Below are 22,113 nucleotides of genomic sequence, written 5' to 3'. Positions count from 1 at the left end.
TAATTAGAACAGCTATTTTCATTTAGGTGTTAGTAAACTTTGTCTGAATTCCTGATAATTCAAGGCATCCGCATGGTTCTTTCAACCCCACCAGCAGGAGTGACGTCTACAGGAGGGGAGGGAATCAGTAACCTTCACGCCGGTGCTTATTACAGAACATCATACGCTGCTGCTGCTCTCATCCAGACAAACCCAGAATAAAAGAAGGGCTGTGACCACAGGGGCCGGATTTTTTTTAAATAATGAATTACTTTGCTCCGTTCAGGATATGACGATTCCACTCTAAAACCACTGTCTCACTGTCTCTCCTGAAACAAGAAGCCAACCTCACAAACCCAATGATGTTGACAATTTAACAGAAAACAAAAACAGCTTAGTTGATATGATATCACCCTGCTTCAGACATCCCATCCCTTACCAAGCTTAGGAAAAAAACAACAAAACGAAACAAAAAAAAGGGTTTTTTTTTTTTTTTTTTTGGTAGAACACCCCTCCCTCTCATCATCCTCTTTACCCTTTCTCCCTCTCCTTTGGTATCAACGCTGCAATGGGAGAATGAGTCACAGGCTCAGTCATTCTTAGACCTACTCACTGCAAAAGCTGTGAAGGAACCGCGCCTGTGTGTGCGTCCGCACACACGTTTGTGTACATGTCCTTGGAAGGAGGCGGTGAATATATAAAAATAATGTGCTAATGTGTCTGATGTTGGGGGCCCGATAATGTGAACCATATGTGATGAGTTTTGTTTGGGAGGGGGCGCCGGGGGTGAGGAAACGTGCAGCCACACCACAATTGTGGCACATGCGTTTTAATCCAAATGGATATGATCACGCAAGCCCATGAAATTTTACGTGCTGTATTCCTAGTCAAAGTAATGGACTGACCACTGGAAGCAAAACACTTGTGCCACTAGTCCCCCAGTACATGCCGACTGTTCCATGAGGAGTCCTTGCTGCCCACTCACCAGCTACAATGTAAAATAAATAAACAGAGCGGTCGGGAATGAGAAAAGGAAGGAGGAGGGACAGTGTCCAAGAATGTAATGAGTGATAAAATGAAAAATGGTTTTGGAAAGCTGATACAGATATTTTTGCTGGTGAAGCTGTTGATATTTTATACTGATATTTACCAACTTTAAATCAAACCACGTGGCTAGAAATAAATTTCAAATAAAGTAAAAATTACTGCCTAGATTTTTGCTTTGCTGGCAAAGTAACCATCTCTTTTTTATTATATAAAAGAGGGGGGGGGGCTTGAAATGAGCAGATTTTAGGCATTTTACAGATCATATAATCTATCGAAAAAGACAATGTGCCAAGTGCATCCCAACAATCCCATCCACTTCACGTTGTGACTGTCCAGCGTTGAGGAGGGGAGTATAAATTTCTTTCTTAAGATCTCTTTTTTCACCTGTTAAACAACAATTTGTGTCACCTTTGGTGTGTAAAACTGAGTGCAATAATATGAATGTCCTCGAGGAGAGAGACTGTCTGAAAATGTGTTATCCCCATATCTAAACAATACTGCATCTCCCACCTCTCTATGAAGGCTAGCATTTCAACTCACCTTCGAGCGTGGATCAGGTAAAAACATTTTTGCCAGCCAGTGTAGGTGAACAAAATAAAGTATAATCTCCTTGTTTCTAAGCATAGACATACTCTGACAGTCTCAAACTATTCAATTTGATGATACCAATTGCATTTTTTCCACTCAGTCCTAAAAATTCTAACTTGTCTTGAACAAATGATAGAAATTTTTAATTTTAGCGGGAGAGCTTCCTTAAAGTAATTTCCAGCGGAATTTCTCCCAGGACAGACTATTCTAGTATATTTACAGTATGGATACACCCTCAGCAAACAATGTCAGATCAGATGGTCAACAGTGCACATCCTGGCTGCTCAGTTTCAGGCACAGGGGACATGACAGCCTCAAGTCCCTCAGATACAAAATAGACTAAGCACATCTGCAGCACCATCAGGGATGACATGAGGTGTTTCACAGCTAAGCTATTAGAGATAAGGGGACAAGTAGACAGATGAGTCAGCTGACCAACCAGTATCTAACAGAGAGAAAAGGCAGACGACACTGGCAACATGGCTAAAAAATGAGCCAGGTGTAAGCATTAACATACTAACAGACAGACAGACAGAGACACACACACACACTCACTCACTCTCTCTCTCTCCCTACTTCTCTCTCCAGCTCCCTGTTGAGATGCCAGAATGGCTTTCTTGGCTTTTGTGGGAGAAGGAACATCTCTATCAGGCTCAATAAGCCCAGTGGAACTAGACAGTGCTTTCAGCCATCAACCACAGACTGAATCATCCAAAGTGAGGTGAATCACCAGCAGACTAAGTCAGATAAAGAAGTGGCTCTAATCAACCCAAAGGTACTGATGCTGACTTGCCTCATCAGTCACCAAGCTTATCAGGTGGTCTGTCGCTTGGTGCCATTGATATAGCCTTCAAATCTACGGTGGCAGACGGTGAGAAAGGCAGACCCTGGGAGCTTTGGGGGTCTTGGTTGAAGCTATGAGGGCATGTCCCCTCGCATACAGAACTCCCCTTATGGCAAGGAGGATAGCGAGCAGGAAGATGCTAAATGACCACTCTAATTAGCTGGCCTCGCCAAAGGCCCCTCGTCCAAGGCACATAGCGAAAAAGGCCTACTCTAAACTGCATTTTACAACGATGTCTGTTTGTATTGAACGGGCTGTCATGCGCCAACCCGTAGCAATTACGCACATCCAGCTGCTAAAAATACATGATTGAATACACAAATTGTGGTGGGATGGAGCAAATCCAAAAATATACATGTAAACCAGATCATCCTGGCTTTGTCACTGTGGCACACTGCCCCTGTCAGTAAATACCAGGGTTAAAGGTGAAAACATGCATATGTGCAACAGACATTTAAGTGAACAGGGATAGTCTGTTGTTGTGAACACACAACAAATCAAACCAACCAACCACACACGCATACATGCATGCCCAGATGCACAAACACACACACTCTTCTTCCTCCCTCCTTGCACCGCAAGCGGTGAGTCATCCCTCTATTCACGTCACAGAAAGATGAGCGCACCCTGTGACAGGCCAGTTAGTAGCAGTCACACTGATCTATGTGGCACCTCTCAGCTCTTTGTTTCTCCTCTGATGGAGAGACTATGTATGCTTGCTCCCTATTAGGAAGGTTTACTCAGCTCATAATGGGGGGCCCGTGTAGGAGCTCAGTCAAGACAGTAGTAGGGAGAAGAGCCCCTGCGTGAGCAAAATGTATGATGGGATGCTGCCTGGGCAGCATCACTTTATATCACTGCTCTTGCTCCTTTGTCATCTAGACCTGGATGTCTGAGGCCTACTGCACAGGCCTATTGTCCCATTGTTATTCATATACGTATCAAGGCATTGTCAGAGGATATAGACGAGAAATAACAGGCTTTCAACAGTGTTCACTAGTCTATACACAGGTCATTAGATTTATGCTAAAATGACAAGCACCTGACCGCTGCTGTCTCAAAGGATAGGAAACATCATTCACTCACAAATGTCTGTTATGCTGACATCCTTTATTTTTCTTTCTCAAATTAAATGGAAAATTTAAGAGGAAAAAAAAAAGGGTGGCAGAGAGCTCACAGAAATGTCAGTACATGGAGGGGTGTGTGTGGAGCAAGCCATAAACAAAGCAAATCATTTTCAGATAAATGTTTTCCCAGGCAACTACATTTGATCATAACTGTTTACAATTATGGGCCCACAGCTCTACCTCCTACAACTACTCCAGCTGTCTTCCGTTCACAGTGTCAGCGACGTGTTGGAGCCAGACTTCATTGTTGCTGTCACAAAGCCAATCCAATCACCAACAATTGAGGAAAAGGAAATGACAACCATCAGGACAAATAAGAATGTGTAACACATCTTAGTCCAACACCGCTGTTCTGCCCTAACTCCTCTACCAACACACACTAATTATACCATATGTTTATTTTACATTAGGATATTGTATTGGTGCAAAGTTCAGTTTATCATCTGTCAAATTCAACAGGAAGAGCAAAAGAGGGGAAAACAATGTTGGGTTTTTTGAACACAGGAGTATGACAGTCTGGGAAAAAAGTGTAGGGGTGACACATCGTGTACTCGGGGAAGTGTCGTAATAAAAGCCAAAAAAACAAACAAAGAGGAAAAAAAAAAGGGTGGCAGAGAGCTCACAGAAATGTCAGTACATGGAGGGGTGTGTGTGGAGCAAGCCATAAACAAAGCAAATCATTTTCAGATAAATGTTTTCCCAGGCAACTACATTTGATCATAACTGTTTACAATTATGGGCCCACAGCTCTACCTCCTACAACTACTCCAGCTGTCTTCCGTTCACAGTGTCAGCGACGTGTTGGAGCCAGACTTCATTGTTGCTGTCACAAAGCCAATCCAATCACCAACAATTGAGGAAAAGGAAATGACAACCATCAGGACAAATAAGAATGTGTAACACATCTTAGTCCAACACCGCTGTTCTGCCCTAACTCCTCTACCAACACACACTAATTATACCATATGTTTATTTTACATTAGGATATTGTATTGGTGCAAAGTTCAGTTTATCATCTGTCAAATTCAACAGGAAGAGCAAAAGAGGGGAAAACAATGTTGGGTTTTTTGAACACAGGAGTATGACAGTCTGGGAAAAAAGTGTAGGGGTGACACATCGTGTACTCGGGGAAGTGTCGTAATAAAAGCCAAAAAAACAAACAAAGAAAAAAAAAAAAAAACAACGAAAACACATCATCATATTCACTGTTAAAAAAACCCATCAAGAATGAAGGTGATGGTACATTTTCTAGATGCATCAGCTCAGTGTCTTAAAAAAACATCTTTGTTAAAACATACTGATGCACTTTGATGCAGTGACAGGTTTGTTCAAGCTGTACTATTCTCTATATTGGCTGGGACCATAACGTGCAATTATGTCATTAAGCAACCTGGAAGCTATGAGACATGACTGCCGTCCTGTTGTCATTTCTGTAAAAATACGTCAGCGCATCCTGGCCAAACCCCTCCCTTTTTCACTGGGGGAAAAAAGCTGAACGAATTCCGGTGCTGGAAATAAATGGGTTGAACGAAAATCTAGCTCTGTCCATCAGATTATGCTTAACCTAATATAACCTTACACAAAATGATCAGACTTACTTACGTTAAACTTCCTGTTAGCTGCAAGAACCTTTAGCAATCTTACGGTTGGATGACAATTTTACGGGGGTGTCAAAGCTTCCTAATTCGTCATAATAATCTAAATGTACAGATCACAGATATTGTAAGCTCTCATTTGAATTTTTTTTGCCTCCTACAGGCAAGCAAATTTTAGATGGGGGGAATAAATTACATGTTCATGTACATTTTATTAATCATCCAAACACAAGTGTACAGTTAAAACCTCTTCCCTAGTTTTTAAGAGCCTGCGTTTGTGATCTTGAAAAAGTGCAAATTTGTGAAATGGTTTTCGTGAAGCCACTCTTCACGTGTATGTGTGTCTTATGTTATGCATAAGAATAGAACAATTTATTGCACTGAACATCAGTTTGATATTCTTTTGATGCGATTTTGCATATTTCCTTATTTGCATATTATTGTGATAAACATCAATATTAGGAAAATGTTATTCGCATTGTGATATTTATTTCAACTATATCACCCAGCTTTAGATATTCTCCATATTTGCTGTATTAAGTAATTTAAACCATTCTCATAGCTTTCCATAAATGTCAGGGTACAAGCAGAGTACTAAGCATTTGAAAAGAGCCATACATTTCCTGGAGATTTGCAGCAGCCCTGTGAAAAGTGCAGCAAAGAAGGCATTTATTTTCTGTCAAAATGCCCTGAAACTCACACAGTGAAGATATATGTATGTCTGCTCCTAATGAAGCATTCTCTGCTCTGCAGTAGTACTGTGCCCCCCTGTTCCTCATTTCACAGTCTCCATATTTAGGAAATGTCCTTGAATGAAACTTAGATAAAACAATTTCATTCATCTTGTTGCCTTTGGGATTGGCATATCTAAACCATATGTTTAGAGATGGTTTATCTGTATAAAAACATATGCTCAAAGCATATGACTAACCAATGCCTTTTAAAAATTTGTGGAAAGGGTGTACTATAAACATTAACTGAGAGATGTGATTAAATAAATGTGTTTTGTTTTCGCGAGACTAGAATCTCCCATGCTCTACAAGAAAGAAATTTGCAATCTTTTTGCCTTGCATGAAGGGGGGAAGAACATGGGTCCAAATCAGCCCTGTATCAAAAAATAGAGTATGAATAACACGCCAATTTGTTAAGTCATTTGTGTATTATCGCTACGCATATATTGCTTTTTGCGTCGTTTCACATCATGTCATTTCTCTACTGACTAAACCCTAACCCCAACTGAAAGAGTGTTAAATGACACGCAAAAAGCTTAAAAAGGCGTAGACATGAAACACGAAATGTTCTTGAAAGTTGCATGTTATTTATATGCCATCGCATGATATCACATAGGTCCAAATACTGTATATCTATATGTATTATAAAGTTCATATTTTGTGATCACCTCATCTTTTTACAACTGGATTATTAGACGACATGCATTCAAATCCAGAATCACACTGGAAAAGATATACATGTAATAACACAGTGGCTTTCTTACCTGTGATACACTGAAACTGACCATCCTCTCGTCGAATAGTGAAGGCCTCACCTGGGTTTACCTGCACCAGGATTACCTGTAGAGAAACAAAGAGAAGTTTCGTTTGACTTCTCAGTTAAGTTTTATACTTGTTCTAGAGCGACTACCTTGTAAAAATGAAGCCCCTTTTGTACATGAACAACTTTACATGTCGGTATTGTAAACAGAGGTCACAGTCGATTTTTTTATACAAGTCTTCCCGGCATTATGCAAACTCAAGATTTTGCGAGATGCAAATTTATTCTTTAATTTATTATTTAATCCCGCAAATTTTTTCTCCACAGCTCTAATGTGAAAAAAGCAGCATCATTCCTGTGAAAAAAACACAACGGTCTTGACACAACAGTGTTTGGTGTTAACACCGACAATACCGTCACCTGTAAATCATAATAGGAAAAAATTAAGTCCTGTCTCTCATTGAGAGCATTTCTGCAACGCCTGATATGTAGGTGACACTGGCAACAAAGAAACAGAAATTACACAGTATCACTGCAAACAAAACACACAAAGCTGTCCGCTATTGTACCAGTGCTCCAGTCTGCTTAGAATATGTGAAGCAGACCAAAAAGAAACAAACAAAAAAAAACTATTCACTTCTATCATTCAACCAAACCATTTGTTTTCCAGATTAATTTCCAACAGATTAGGTTTTTCATATGGGAGACTAAATGTGAACACCAGTACCCACTGCCATACCTGGATAATTGAATCCATAATTAGGACAGTATATACCGATCAGCCACAATGTTAAAACCACTGACAGGTGAGGTGAATAACATCTATTATCTTGTTACAATGGCACCTGTCAAGGGGTGGGATGCATTAGTCAGCAAGTGAACAGTCAGTTCTTGAAGTTGATGTGTTGGAAGCAGGAAAAATGAGCGTAAGTGTAAGGATGTGAGCGACTTTGACAAGAGCCAAATTGTGATGGCTAGACGACTAGGTCAGAGCATCTCCAAAACGGCAGCTCTCGTGGGGTGTTCCCGGTACGCAGCTGTAAGTACCTATCAAAGGTGGTCCAAGGAAGGATATCTGGTGAACTGGCGACAGGGTCATGAGCGCCCAAGGCTCATTGATGTGCGTGGGGAGGATATATTACTGAAAACTTTAATGATGGCTATGTCAGAAAGCTGTCAGAACACCCAGTTCAGCGCAGTTTACTGAGTATGGGGCCGCGTAGCCGCAAAAATCGGTCAGAGTGCCTATACTCACCCCTGTCCACTGGTGAAAGTGCCTACAATGGGCACGTGAGTGTCTGAGTCTGATGCTCTGGGCATTGTTCGGCTCGGAAACCGTTGGTCCAGGCATTTATAAAGAAGTTACTTTGATATGTTTCACCTACCTAAACATTGTTGCCAAGTATACCCCTTCATGGCAATGATATTCCCTGATGGCAGTGGCCTCTTTCAGCGGGATAATGCGCCCTGCCACACTGCAAAAATTTCTCAAGACTGCTTTGAGGAACATGACAAAGAGGTCAAGCTGTTGACTTGGCCTCCATATTCCCCAGATGTCAATCTAATCAAGAATGTGTGGGATGTGCTGGAAGTCCGATCCATGGAGGTCCCGACGCGCAACTTACAGGAGTTAAAGGATCTGCTACTAAAGTCGTGGTGTCTGTTACCACAGGACACCTTCAGGGGTCTTGTGGCGTCCATGCCTCAACGAGTCAACGAGGGGGACCTACACAATATTAGGCAGGTGGGTTTAATGTTGTGGCTGATATATTCTGTATATGTGAGAGGGGGTGTTTAATGTAACACACACAAAAAGTACACAAGCTCATATTCTACATCAACTCTTACTGTCAATTTCTAGCCAAATCATCCAAAGTATCTCAGACTGATTGTTAAGAAGCAGTATAGTATTATAAAAACAGCTTCAATTTTACATCAAATATGTATTATATTTTTGGTCGTACAAATTATATGGCAAACCTGGTGGATGACTTAAAACATTTATTGAACCAATAACTGGAACAAGACGACAAACAGAAAAAGAACAGTTCGGTATGCAACCAGTGCCTACAGCTAACCATGGTTGATGATAAATAAAAACCCTAAAACTTAAAACTATGAAATTATGGTTTAGGTATCTTCAACAACAAAATATTTAAACAAAATTTGAATTCATCTGATGACATGGTTGAAATATTAATTTTTGCTTGATAACTTTCAAAGTCTGTGTTCATGAGATGTAAAATTACCTTTATCTTTTCTAAAAGTGATTATTTACAAAAGTCAATGTCATTTTCCCTACTGTACACTAGCCATAATAACAAAAATAACCTGTAAATTTCAGGAACGTTCAGATGCTGCCTAGAGATGAAGCAAGTAAAAAGCCAGACAGCAGCAGCTGTGATTGTTATTTCAACCCTCTTTTAACAAAGTAAAAAAATAAAATAAAAAATAACAATTAGCCTCTATGTCTGAAAGTATTGATTTTGTCAGAATTTCCAATTAAAAACTCTCAAAGGAATCATGATTTGTAACTGAACTGTTTCAGCCCAGACCTAGTATTAATGTACAGAAAAAATCTCCTCATCTCTAGCTATCAGGCTTTACATGCAAATTTTTAAGCTTTAACCAAACAACTCTAAACTAATTATACCTCACACCATTCACAGAGTTCATAATGACTGTTGGAAATACCAGGTACACACTGCTACACTGAGTCATGCTGCTTCTGGTTTTAAAACAGACTTGAGCATTGGAATTGAACCTCATAAAATAGGTGCATTTTTGTCCAAGGAACAAACTTTTCAAATCATTTCAACGTCTCTGACAATGTCACCTTCTTTTGACCAAAAGAAAATAAATCAAAAATTATTAACATTACCTGAGACATTTTTTTCCATTCACTTAATCAACAGGTCATTTTATGTTAATAAAATCAACTTCACACTCCAAATCATCACCCATTCATCCTTCTCTTAACTTATCCTTATAAACGCCAAAGAAAAACACAAATAACTAGGTTTTTGTTGCCTGGCACAGTCTGTGGGCGCTAGTTACCTCACTCTTGTGGAAGTCGCTGTCATAGAATCTACACTCCCCTGGCAAAGGGCTTTGGCTATGGTTCTCTTCAAGCACAGAAATCATCAGCACCTCCATCTCTGACACTGCTCCCATTCATGTGCTCGGCAGGGAGAGGAAAGAGCCCTTTGACTGCCACACAGAAACTCATATGTTCATACACACCCACACAAGCAGCGTCAGCAGCAAGCGTAGCTGGTGGTGGTGGTGGTGGTGGTGGTGGTGGTGGGGGGGTGGGGTCAAGGGAGGTCTGATTGAATCAAAGTCTAGGCACTACACAGTTGGGCGCATGTATATGTTTGTTGTCCACCCCAATCTGTGTGAAGATTGGGGTGGACACCCCTCCTATACTGTGACATTCACTGCATGTTAATGAAATCAAAAGGAAGGAAATCTTGCTTGCAAAAGATCTGACTGCTACTTACTGTTGCCCGCATTGCTTTTTCTCATTCAGGCGTCGCTATTCACGCAGTTACAGAGAAAGGAAAAGATGCTCCAGGGTCTACCAAACCCTCCACCACTTCACCCAACCCTCATCAGAAATCACATGACCTGCGATGCTAACACATCTGGCTGGGCTGATCCTTTACACCCTCTACTTCTATCAACTCCTGCACAAAATCCAGGAAGAAACTGGCAAGAGGTGTGGAGTGCAGCAGGAGCTATGTAAGCAGATGGGGCTGAGTCTCTTGCGCTGGATGTAGCCTTCACAGAAAGTGTGGTGTGAATCTCATGTTTGCTTCGCCTGGTTCAGCCTCATCTGCTCCATAGCGGCACCCTCTGCAGCAGGCGGCTCGTTCCCTCTATCCTGTGGCTCCAGTGCAGCCTCCCTACCGTCAGTATCCACAGCAACCCCTTCAACAAATAAGCCCCAGCAATATCCGCGCCAAACCTTCAGAGAAGGGACTGAAACCTTATCAGCAGTGGCCACTTTCTGGAAAAGAGGCAGGTGAACCCAAGAAAACAGGACCAAAAATGAGAAAGATTTTGGATGATGCCTCAGTTTGCTATTCAGTTTTTCTTCTTGCCTCTGTCACTGACTGTGTGCCAGCTCAGTTAATGCCTGCTGTGCTCCTTAATATGGTTAATTTCAATAGCATTCCATCAGGGTGTGATCATGGTACAGCTGAGCCGGCAAAGGTATAAGGGTTCCATAGCGTGGGGAGTCCTTTGTTCTGCCTTTTTTCACAACAACAACAATGGCGTGAGGGAGCTGAGCGACCCACGCAGCTTCTGAGGCTGACACACACGACTACGCTACAGTCCTCTCCCTCCCTCCCTCCCTTCTTTTCCTCCCCCTCATACTCTCTCTGGCTCTCTCTCTCCCATTCACAGAGCGACATGCCATACACCCTCTCTTAATACTCCGATCGATGTGAGAGGAGATGAGGTTGTGGGAGTTCAATTGCAGAGCTCCAGCGCTTGCGACAATTGCAGCCTCAAGTTCTCTACTGTCTTCAAAGATCACAACGCAGCCCACTGACAGTCAAAACAGAGACACTATTTCTACAGCGACACAATAAACAGGGCTTGCAAGTATTCACTGCTTCTCTAACATCTGTCCTCATTCATTGTAAACGGATCGTTCCTTAAAGCGACAGTGTTGATCACTTGATCAGCATGTGCAAGTTAACATATACTCTGCGTCACTGATACTGCTACGCAAGGGTTACATCAAAATCGTCCACAAAATGAAATCCTCCAGTTCATTTTACTCTGTAAAATGAAAGAAGCCGATTTTAAGGAACTAGATAATATAGCCGGCAGCAGAAATGATCAGGGCCCAAGTACAATAAAAGTATGAAGTAAGATGAAATTAGAGAAATACGAGTAAAATTCATTTTATAAAAAGAATAAAACACTATACACATAAAAGGGGTTAAAATTTTGCAATGATCAAATCAACAATGTGTTATTTCGATTATGTCGAGAATCTAGTGAATTAATGTTTTTTTCTTCTTTTAACAACTACAGCTAGGCAGTTATGGACAAAGCACAAAGTAAAATCTGGATAGCGCCCTCTTCGGGGTGATTCAAGTCTTTTTCTGTACATCAAAAATACATCTTGCGATCAACCAAACATGCTATTTTTAGATGTTTTCTTGGCAGGGCAAAACTTCTGTATTTCCATAAAATAATTATAAGGAGAAAGGCTATCTGCTGTAATTTGACAGCGACTGAAAACCGCGGCAAAGCATTGGCACATCAACTCCAGAGATTCTATTTATTGAACTGTAGACTGTTAAGATAGCAATTCAGCAGCCTCAGCAACTAAATAAACAAAATAAAATAAACCCGGATACTTTTGACTCTGCTCTACCAAAACAAGCAACCAAATGCACTGCTTTTGAAAGAGCAGGCACCTTTTTTAATTACTTGCTGCCATCTCCTCACACATTTACTGCAAAAGTGGAGGCTGATGTTCCAGAACAATTTGCATAAAAAGCCCGGAATTGAGGTCTTGTCCTTTCAAATGTACGGCTACATAACATTATCCTGTATTGCGATGTGATAAGTGTTTTAGCGTTTAGAATATGGACAGGTTACTGAGATATTTTAGGCATTTTCATTAATTTATGCTGGTTATATTCTATCACTATGTAGCTTTGTGTTTCAAAGGATTGCCTCATTATGTTATATCAACATCAGGCATTCAACTATAAATATCTATTTTTCCCAGTTTTCAGTAACATTTTCTACAACATATTTGATACAAAAACTGATTGTTTTGTAAAATATAGAAAAACATGACTATTATTTCAATAGTCAATATATAAATAATGCAAGGGCCTGCCTTACTGGGGGTGTGTTGTTTTATGTACCGGTGAGACAGTGAAATACGATCCAGTAAGTCCAGGTGGAGGAACAGGCTTGCATGCGCGCTCACACATATGTGACTACCCAACGCAGTGCCTTTCCAGATGACATCGAAATGCATTGCAGCAAAAGCTGAACCGTTTTCAACTTTTTTTGCTGCCCGGCACAGCACCGACTCTGTAGCTGCCATAGACGACCAACTGTATGATGATTTCATTTGGAAGTAGATAGACTCTGAGACAGTGCCAGGATACGGCAAAGGTTACCTTTCACACAGATGACTAAGCACTGCAATGTGCAATGGTTTCCTGGTCACATTCACAACACGGATGATCTTTTTAACAGAGCACTGGATGGAAGAAACCATGCATTAAGAGAACAGGAACAATGACAATCAGACCACAAATTTATAGAATGGTATGTCCGAAAGTTAAGAGCCCTCTGCAAAGAGAGTGCGGACCAGGAAGCACACACTGTCACACTGTTGGCTACTGTTGTGTTTTATTACCCAGGAGAATGGACCTGTTCTGCGCGTTCATGGCTGTTAGCTCTGACGATTCTCAGCCATTGGTGACTCAGAGCTCAGGTTTATCGCTATTTGTTCCTCTTAATTGTTTACTGCGCGTTGGTGTGACATAGCAGCTGGTGGACAGGAAACGGGAGCCAAATGACACAGGGAAAATCCTGCCAGTGTCGGAACTAGCAAGCACTAACGCAGTCTCCCTGCCGCTAATGGCATATGCTTATGCGTGCAATGATAATTCAAGGCAATTTGTTGATCATCCACCCTCCAGATTCCCTGGGAAACGTTGCATGAAAAGATAGTCGGATAGAAACAGGCAGGGAAAAAAAAAAAACCTTTCCAAGAGGTGTTCATGCTGTAGCACGTCTCTGTAAATATTCATTATCTCCTTAGCAATATTAACTCACAGAGGAGCTAATCTGTTAGATAACATTTTGTGGATGCTCTTATAAATGTATCAAAGCATATAGTCATAGCCTGGGTGCATGGTTAGGATTATTGTCCCGCTAAATGTCAAATCAGCACTCATATAGGATAAGGATGTCACTGGCAAGAGGATTTTGCTCAAGACTTATATTGAGACCTATATTTGGCTCTGGTCTTTGCTCCTTTTAATATCTATAAAAAAATTAAAAAAAAAAACCCACAGTCTGATGCTGCCATCACCATGCTTCACACTGGCGCTTGTGATATATATGCGATAGGCTGTGGTGGTACTGATACGGAGAACTCCGCTACTCTTGAACTTTTCATTTTTGTTAAATCAGACCACATTATCTTTTGACTCACGACCTCTGAAAATTTCACATTTCTGCTAACTCCAGGCATGCTGTCATGTGCATTTTTTCTCCTCAGGACTACCTTCCATCTGGCTCCTCCACTATATAGCCCATAATTGTGAAGTGCTGTACTGAGAGTAGTCCTTCTAAAGCAATCTCTCATCACAGTGAAGGCACTTTATACTTCTGTCAGAGCTATCCTTCAGTTCCATGTCAGCTTCCTGGCCAAGGTTCTTCTAGCTTAGTCACTCTGTTTGGTCAGTCAACCTGCTCTAGGAAAAGTCCAGGTAGTTTCACATTTTGGCCATTTTTAATGATGATGTCATATGTCCTCCTCCTGGATTTCCAATACATTACAATTTTCGTTTTACTCCCTCCATCCAGCCAGAGAGAGTTAGCAGTGAAATACTGATGAGGAAATAATGATATCAGATTTTATACTTGAAATAAAGAATACAACTTTGTCGTTTTAGTGCAAAACGCAATTAAGTGATTGTATTACAAACATGATGTGAACATTTCTTATGTTAAAATTTACAATAAAACCACTTTACAATCCATGTTTATTCATTTCAACACTTTTTATTATTTCTATTACATAAAATGCCGTATAGTACATTTTTAAGCTAACAAATCATTCTTCTGTTTACCTAATGTTAGGATTGCACTCATATATTAATTATATCACATACATATCCAGTATACATATACACAACTGTTTAGAACACCTCAATTTTTCCAGCTGTTATTAAATTTACATAATTCAGTGTCTCAGCGTTTCTGAAATTAAAGCATAGAAAAAATAAACAGTTGGAGGTTTTAATAACAAGGAATCATGGAATCTTGTTAAACTAACTTTAATCTAAATTTTTGATTAATTCAGCTTTCAAACTCATGGCGTTCGTTCTACAGTGGAAATCAAATATTGTTCAGAAAGTTCCTCCAAATACTGTTGCAGAAGCGACGTAAACGAATATCTCCTCACGGTCCGCTAGCTGTCCGATTTGTGCGAGCACTGAAAAAAAATGGTGTTTGTGTACACAGTCCTGGCTCTGTAAATGGGAAAGGAACAAACTGGCTCAACTGAGCCATAAAACACAAAGCACCCCAACCTCTGCCTCTTCCTCTGCTTCTGCCAGCTCCTCTCCCAAGAGGACCAGAGCTACACCATTCCACGTAAAAAGCACTGGAGATATTACCTTGCAAACTTGGTATAAACATATTTTACCAGCTTCGGTAGGCCTCACATTATTCCCCTTGGAATTACAAGTCTTCACCTGTGTAACGTTACTCATCGCACCTTCTGTGGAATTACACCATAGTAAGAAGAAAATCTAAATAACGACAGAGATATACACCTGCCATGTTATTTTCTTCCTTGTTCATTTAGAATTACTAGAAACAATGTTGCTCCAAAAAGTTACTAGCAATAATGTTACAAATAGATAGGCTAAGTTACTCTTCGGCTTAGACATTGGCTTAGATAAGTATTTGGCTTTAACGCCTATACACACATAGACAGGCTTTTTGTCACACTTTCTACAGTATATGCCACCTGTATTTTCGTAGCGATAAAAACTGCTTTCTCTTGCTGACGCTAACTTACCCTCATGCAGCGGACGCTTCAGCGGATTCCGCCATGTTTCTCTTTTGGCTGGCTAGCCCAGTTTTTAGTGTCATTGCCTCCGCAATGCGTGTCCATGAATTTTTCGAGACGGAGCTTCCAAAAAGGAGCACCGAAGGGAGGGGTCCATTTGTTTGGCCGTTGAGTTCAAATTTCAACAATCGTTCTTCAGAATTGCTTATACGTCCTTTAAGGTTATTCACTGGCCTGGAACTGCTTGAATTTCAATAAAAACTGGAAAAATGCGGGTGTTGTAAAACTTTTGACCGGTAGTGTATGTACGTACAAAATGAAATGTTGACATTTGATGTACTGTACCAGAGTTAGCTTAAAGCTTTCAGCACATAGGTTGATCACTTGTAGTACTTGTTTCTGTAGCTGTATGAATAGGCCAGTACTAGTTATGGTTATTGAGTGGTGCTCAGATCCATCAACTGATTTACTTGATATTCAGTACTTGTATTTGTTCTGTAAATTGGTGCAGTAATAATGGTATGGTTTGTCTCACTGGCTTAGAAGAAAGTGTCCTAAGCACTGCTGAGTCACGCAATGTCCACCTCCTCACAATAGTTGACAAATAGTGGGCTCACCCCCATCTTCACAGATGATTCAGTGCCTGACCAGGAGACGAGAAGAGTGGGTTGCATTTTTGTCACAACATCTCAGGCCCTCTGGCAACTTGTGAGGGGGACATGTCCAGGGCCTTGTCTCCTGTGTCTGGCTATAGCATACAAGGCCAGCACTAAAGACGGCTGAGTCAGGAGTGAGGTCTCACCATCCCACAGTGACATTAGCCCACGCATGGCACGTAGCCACAAGCAGACCACACGCTTATGGCTGTGTGCTCCCTGTTCAATTTGTGTTGTTACTGTATATTGCTGAGTGTTCTCACACACGACCAGAGCAAACAGAGGGTTTCCGATGTTTAAAGCTCAGCTCATGTCATACAAGATTTAAAACCAACATGATTATGTTTAAATAAGAAAATGTCGTGAGTAGAAAAAGTGCTACGTTGCCTTGAAAGATTGTGTAATTATACGTATTTCCCAAAAAGGTGGGATGTTTCCTAGGGAAGGGTTTCTAACAGAAACTGCATAACAAGACGTCCGTACCAAGGGGTGATACTCTTGAGAATATCCTGAAAAATAACTGCCAATGGACCATTTCTACTAATGGCTTTTTAATTTTTTCTCAGAAGTGTTTTTATCACTCACAGTCTGTCAGGTAACAAATACAGACCTAAAAACCATCAAAGCAGAGGAACATAAAAAGCACAAGCACAAAGAGCTTGAAAACATTAACTGGAGGGTCTAATGAAAAAAATAATGAAAAACATGGAAGAAAATATACATAACCATCAGCAGAGACAACAGCTAAGTATATAAACCATTAGCTAGGCTTAAACATTGACAGTAACAGACTGATTCATCTGTTATAAATTTAGCTACAAACCAAATGGCAAGAGCAGGAAAAAGTTGTGGGGAGAGGGGCTTAAATGGACGGAAGCAGTGAATCATACTGTACCCAAAGTCATCTCTAAAAAGGAATCATCACAGGTAATGACCCCAAGACAACAGCTTCCTCTCTGACTCAGAATAACTGGTCAAACAGACCGTTAATACCAAGCCTGTCAAGACTGGGATAAAGAAACCAAGAACAAAGAATGAGGTGTCCTTGCAGCCTCTACAACTAAAGGTCAGTAACAGAGGGGTCAGCCATCGCTGTGAATCCTCTTCACTGTCACCACAGTCCTGCCTCGCTCTGTCATGGCCCAGACCCCTCCAGTGGTTCCTGCTTCTCACTCTCCAGCTGCCATGATATTTACACACCTCCTCAGACACACAATACACATAAGCTACATCTTAGTCACAGCAAAGCTCAAACGACAATCCTTGAAAAGCTCTACATTGAATAATGCAAAATTTTTGGATCACAGGTGAATTCCCTGTGCTTTCTACAAGGTACTAAAACTTCAAGTAACTAACATAGCTTAAAAGTTAATACAATGAAAGGTTAATACAATCAAAATCACCAACACTGTGAACATGGAGGGTGCAAAGATGAACTGATACGTATAAGAAAATTGATTTAATAGGCAAAAGATATGGCTACTTCAATTCAGAACCAAAGATCAATCAATACAGATGTCAAAAATCCAGTTAGGATAAAAAACAACGAGTCTCTCTGCTCCTGAGCCTTTAGTATGTGTGTTTGTGTATGACCCACCCACTCTTGTGTTAAAATAATAAATAAATCCCTATCAGCAGAAGTCAATCTAAGGCAAGTTAACCATGCTACCATTAGCAAATGCATACTCACTCTCAACTCCTCAACACAGTCAAAGGTAGTACATATAAGTACCAAACCATGTTTTTTGCAAGCATTACTGAAAATGATGGTTACAGATGGATGAAACTGAAACTGCAATGCATAACATCCAGCTCTGGCAGCATTTCAGTGGAGAAAGAAAGAAAAGAAAAAAAAAAAAAAAAAAAAAAAGGCACTGCCCAAAAGGCTGCCTTGCGTATCATTGTTCACTATTGGTGTGGCAATAATCAGCTCTGGATCCTTCATAATCTAAATAAAATCTTCTTTACAATTTTTTGCTGTTTCGCCATTAATAATATTGCTTTGTAGCTACATTCATTCAAACTTCAATTTGAAAAGATCAAATCATATCAAATCTTCACTCAATAGAAACCCATTGTTTTTTTTTTTTTATCTAACTGTAGATCATGTATGTAGTTATTGATATGTCTAAGAGGGTTACAGAAACACCCCTAGTGCAAAAAACAGTCACCATGCTGTGGTTCGAAAAACACAGATACTGCTGTGTTATCTGATACTTGTTATTCTTCCTCACACGAACACAAATCAGTACGTTTCAGTGATCATGAACATGCAGTGTCTCAAACTGGTCTGAGCAGCAGGGTGGTAATGATGTAAGCAAGGAAGGAACAGCCACATTTTATTCCTCTAGCTCTCATAAAACACTGTAAACATTGACACGGGACATGTTTGGATAATCAAGTAACTTTTGTGGGAGTTGTTAAGGTAACTGGTATTCCATGAGAACAACACCCTAACAGCCCGTCACAACCAGTAAAATTTGATCTCTACGTGAACAAAGCCCGATTCAGGTCTGGGATTTTCCGCTGTGGAAAATGACAAGATGGGTGGATAGGCATGTTATAGGGCAGTGCTAATATTAGCAAGTCTTATCTGGACGAACTGCACAAGACTGAGGAAATGACGGAAGAGATATCACCGTGGGTTCCATGCAGTCCCCCAGGAAGTCACGGAAACTTAAGCAAATCGAACTGATGACCCTCGAAATGACAGGGAAAATCACCCAGGCTTGTCAGGGCCTCTCAGTCTAACTCTGATACTGACAAGAGATGATGGGGGATATTACCCCATATTCTGTACCAATTCAGCAGTGGCTGCTATCAAAACTGAGAGATACAGTATGTGGTTCGTAACTAACAAGCACCTGCTGCCTATGAAATATACTAACAGCAAATCCGTTTTGGTTGTTTCAATACTTATCTGAGTAAGAACCATATCTGCATATTTTGTTTAGCACCTGAAACAAGCCACAAAATGCTTTAGGTTTCACAAGAGGTAGATGCTATAAAGGCTGCTGTCAATGTAAATGTATCAGAAAACAGGTTTATAGCAACACAATAGGGAAATTGTCCTGAAAATGCAGCTGGGTTTGAGACATTGTAATCTTGATTATTCCACTACTGTAGTAAGGCAAAAGGTATATATAAAATAAATTAATTCATATAAAACTAAAAATAAAAAAAATGTAATTCACACATTAACGTCTTATTTTTCTTTAGTCATTATGTTACAAAACTGTACATGCAGGGTTTCAGACATGTTTTGGATTTATTATTGCCTGACACACATAACCCTGGCTGCAGCCTCTGCTGGACTACATATCAGGCCCAACACCACATTAGTGTTCAAACCATATACTATGTCACTGCCTCTTGTGTTACTGTTACTTGTTAAGTAAGTGCTCAAGTGCTTTAAGTACACTTACTTGCTAAAATTTCTCAATTTTACTGATTATGTTCATGACTGTAGTAGCATTTTAAGGCAGCAATATTCCTGGCTTTCCAAAATAGTCCAGTGTTACGCATACAATTGTACAAACATTTCTGACATTTTCCGCACAAAAAGCCAACACATGCCATTATGCCTCCGTTTTCCGCCTGGTAGGCTTAGCTACATGGAGAAAAACACGCAAAAGTTGAACAGCTGCACGCTTCTGGCCGACAACAGACTAAATAAGCCAGGGGCACCACTTTTAACAAATCCCCTCAACTGTAATTATGAGGGCAGATTGCTAAAAGTCCATTTGGGCATAACAGACTGGATGCAGCAAGTGTGACTAATAGCGGAGAGACATGAGGCCAAAGGGGTCTGAGTGTACCTGCTGGGGGCCATCCCCGTTGACCATGGCTGGTGGTGGTGGTGAAGCCAGGATTGGGAGTTCAGGGCTGAGAAGCTGGCCGGACTCCAGAGGTGGGGTGTGGTCTGCCATGTCTCCCTCATTCACACCACTGAAGAGGTACTCCTGCAACAAAGACACAGCGATCAATGGAAATGTTCAAGGTCGGCCAGAAGGGTTTGTGGCATCATCGTCTTTTCATTACACCTGTGGTGAGAACTACATTTACCTAGAATGTCAACAGGATGGGGCTTCTCTCTCCCCTCTCCTATTGTACATTATGAACATATGATCACCTATATTTGTATAATACCGGGATTGCTTTTATCTTAGCTTGACAAAAAATGTGTACTGCTGAAGGTACGCTGATTTTTTTAATGTTCTCCGGCAGGTTTTTTGTAGAATATGGTATAAATTTCAGAAATTCCGGGGATTCTTATCGTTTCTGGCTATAGGATTTAATTAAGTTATGAAAATGAAGGCTGGCTGGTTGAAAGGAAAGCTAGATGAAGGGGTGGATGGATGTGGATATAAATTACTACAAATTAAGAGGATCATATTGACCACTACAAAATATATTTATCATTTTCTATATATGCAAGCCTTTTTTTTTAAATATTAAAACAAATATGTGAGAATGACAAATACTGAATTCAAAATGACGTAAATATTTTTAGGCTAAGAGGGTTGGGAAATGGGGCGCACACAACTGCTATCCTCCATTGGTGGTGGATTTTATTTTATTTTTTTCCCATTTTATGATATTAAGTTCAATATTTAGTGATTTAAAATTCTGCCTCCTCTAGTACAAAAGATATCGGGCATGAGGCAAATAACCTCAAAATGTACAGTTGTTTCCAGTAAGGACATGGTGAAAAAGCAGAATCGTACTGAGTGGGAATTTGATGCACATCATAATTAATTTCCAAACACATTCATGGGTTTCCATTGCTAGTCATGCACTGGCAGCATTTTCAGGCCCAGCAGCCCACTCCTTTGCTCTAAAAGATATTTTCTGAAGGTATCAATGAGCAGCCAGGTTACACCAGCTTATAGGATATAAATATGAAAAGCCATTTGAAACACCCATTTGAGCTGTCGTGGGAGTCTTTTTATTGATTACTCCTGTTGGGTACTTGTCTACGCTATATGTTGCATGCTCCATTTACATGGAACTTGTATAGTCAATATGAAATCATTTAATCAAAGGGCAAGCCATGAGCCAAAATATACTCAAAAAGAAGCATGTTTGAAGTACTCTACCAGAGAGTTTATCAATAAACATCAGCAGCAGCAACAACAACAACGATAAATCACAGTGATATTCCCACACAGCGTTCTCACATCCTTCACACAACACAAATATATCAAAAGTTGAACATGTTGGTGTATTATATCTACTAAATTCCAACAATCAACAAATGCAGATAAACCAACGGGGATTATACATAAACTCATGTCAAGTCAAACCCTATGAGAGTATCCAGAGAAGATACAGTTCCTCTTAAAACACTGCAATGAAATAAGACTAAAAAGGCACCGGGCCACACTGAGGACTAAAAAAAGTTGTAAAAGGATCACATGGCTACCAAAATTCTCTCAAAAAACGACAGAACACCATGAGAGAAATGTAACATGTGTCCTTGAACCTAATTACAATCTAGCGCATGCGCCCCTATACCTGACAGTGATCTGGCTTATCTGTTAGCTTTAGCCCCTCCCCTCCTTAAGCTTAAACAACAAAGTCAGTTTACAGTCTGATGGTCAATGAACTAGATTTGAGGGAACTATTGCTGCAGTAGAGGACTGACATGAGATTAGCCCAGTATTACTAGCAGGCTTTAGATGATGGCAGGCTCCTTCTGTGGTCATTAGGCCTCCAAGTCAATCGCTGAAATCACTTGGTATATTACCGCGGGCCAATTTCAAGTAAATCCAAGGTCAATTTTAAAACTGTTTGCTAAGAACACAGTCACAACAGCTACTTAGGGGTCAGTGAAAGGAGAAGAAACAAAGGGGGGATCTGTGTAACAGGCACTTCTCTTCTTTCCATGTAACCATGACCATCCTCCTTTCACGCACTAGAATTTTTCTCACACAGGAAATTAAAATTTTGTAGTTTATCATTCATTTTCCTAATGTGATGCCATTTTATG

At 40.4% G+C, this 22,113-nt stretch overlaps 1 protein-coding gene across 4 annotated transcripts in view; it reads right to left on the bottom strand.

The window, feature by feature from the left end:
* The window catches only part of fndc3a (fibronectin type III domain containing 3A), a 49,708-nt gene that overhangs the window by 25,817 nt on the left and 1,778 nt on the right, over nt 1–22,113 (bottom strand). For all 4 annotated transcript variants that reach the window (XM_040130385.1, XM_040130384.1, XM_040130383.1 and 1 more), the window contains 2 exons: nt 19,940–20,083; nt 6,676–6,751 (listed from right to left, as the gene is read on the bottom strand). In XM_040130385.1, the coding sequence (XP_039986319.1) occupies nt 6,676–6,751; nt 19,940–20,050 (187 nt within the window). In that variant the 5' untranslated portion in view covers nt 20,051–20,083. The remainder of the gene's footprint in view (nt 1–6,675; nt 6,752–19,939; nt 20,084–22,113) is intronic.

Source organism: Xiphias gladius, chromosome 7 (genome assembly GCF_016859285.1).
Source record: "Xiphias gladius isolate SHS-SW01 ecotype Sanya breed wild chromosome 7, ASM1685928v1, whole genome shotgun sequence".
Classification (NCBI taxonomy): domain Eukaryota; kingdom Metazoa; phylum Chordata; class Actinopteri; order Istiophoriformes; family Xiphiidae; genus Xiphias; species Xiphias gladius.
The sequence above is the reverse complement of the archived record's forward strand: the minus strand, read 5'-3'. Positions and strand labels throughout refer to the sequence as shown.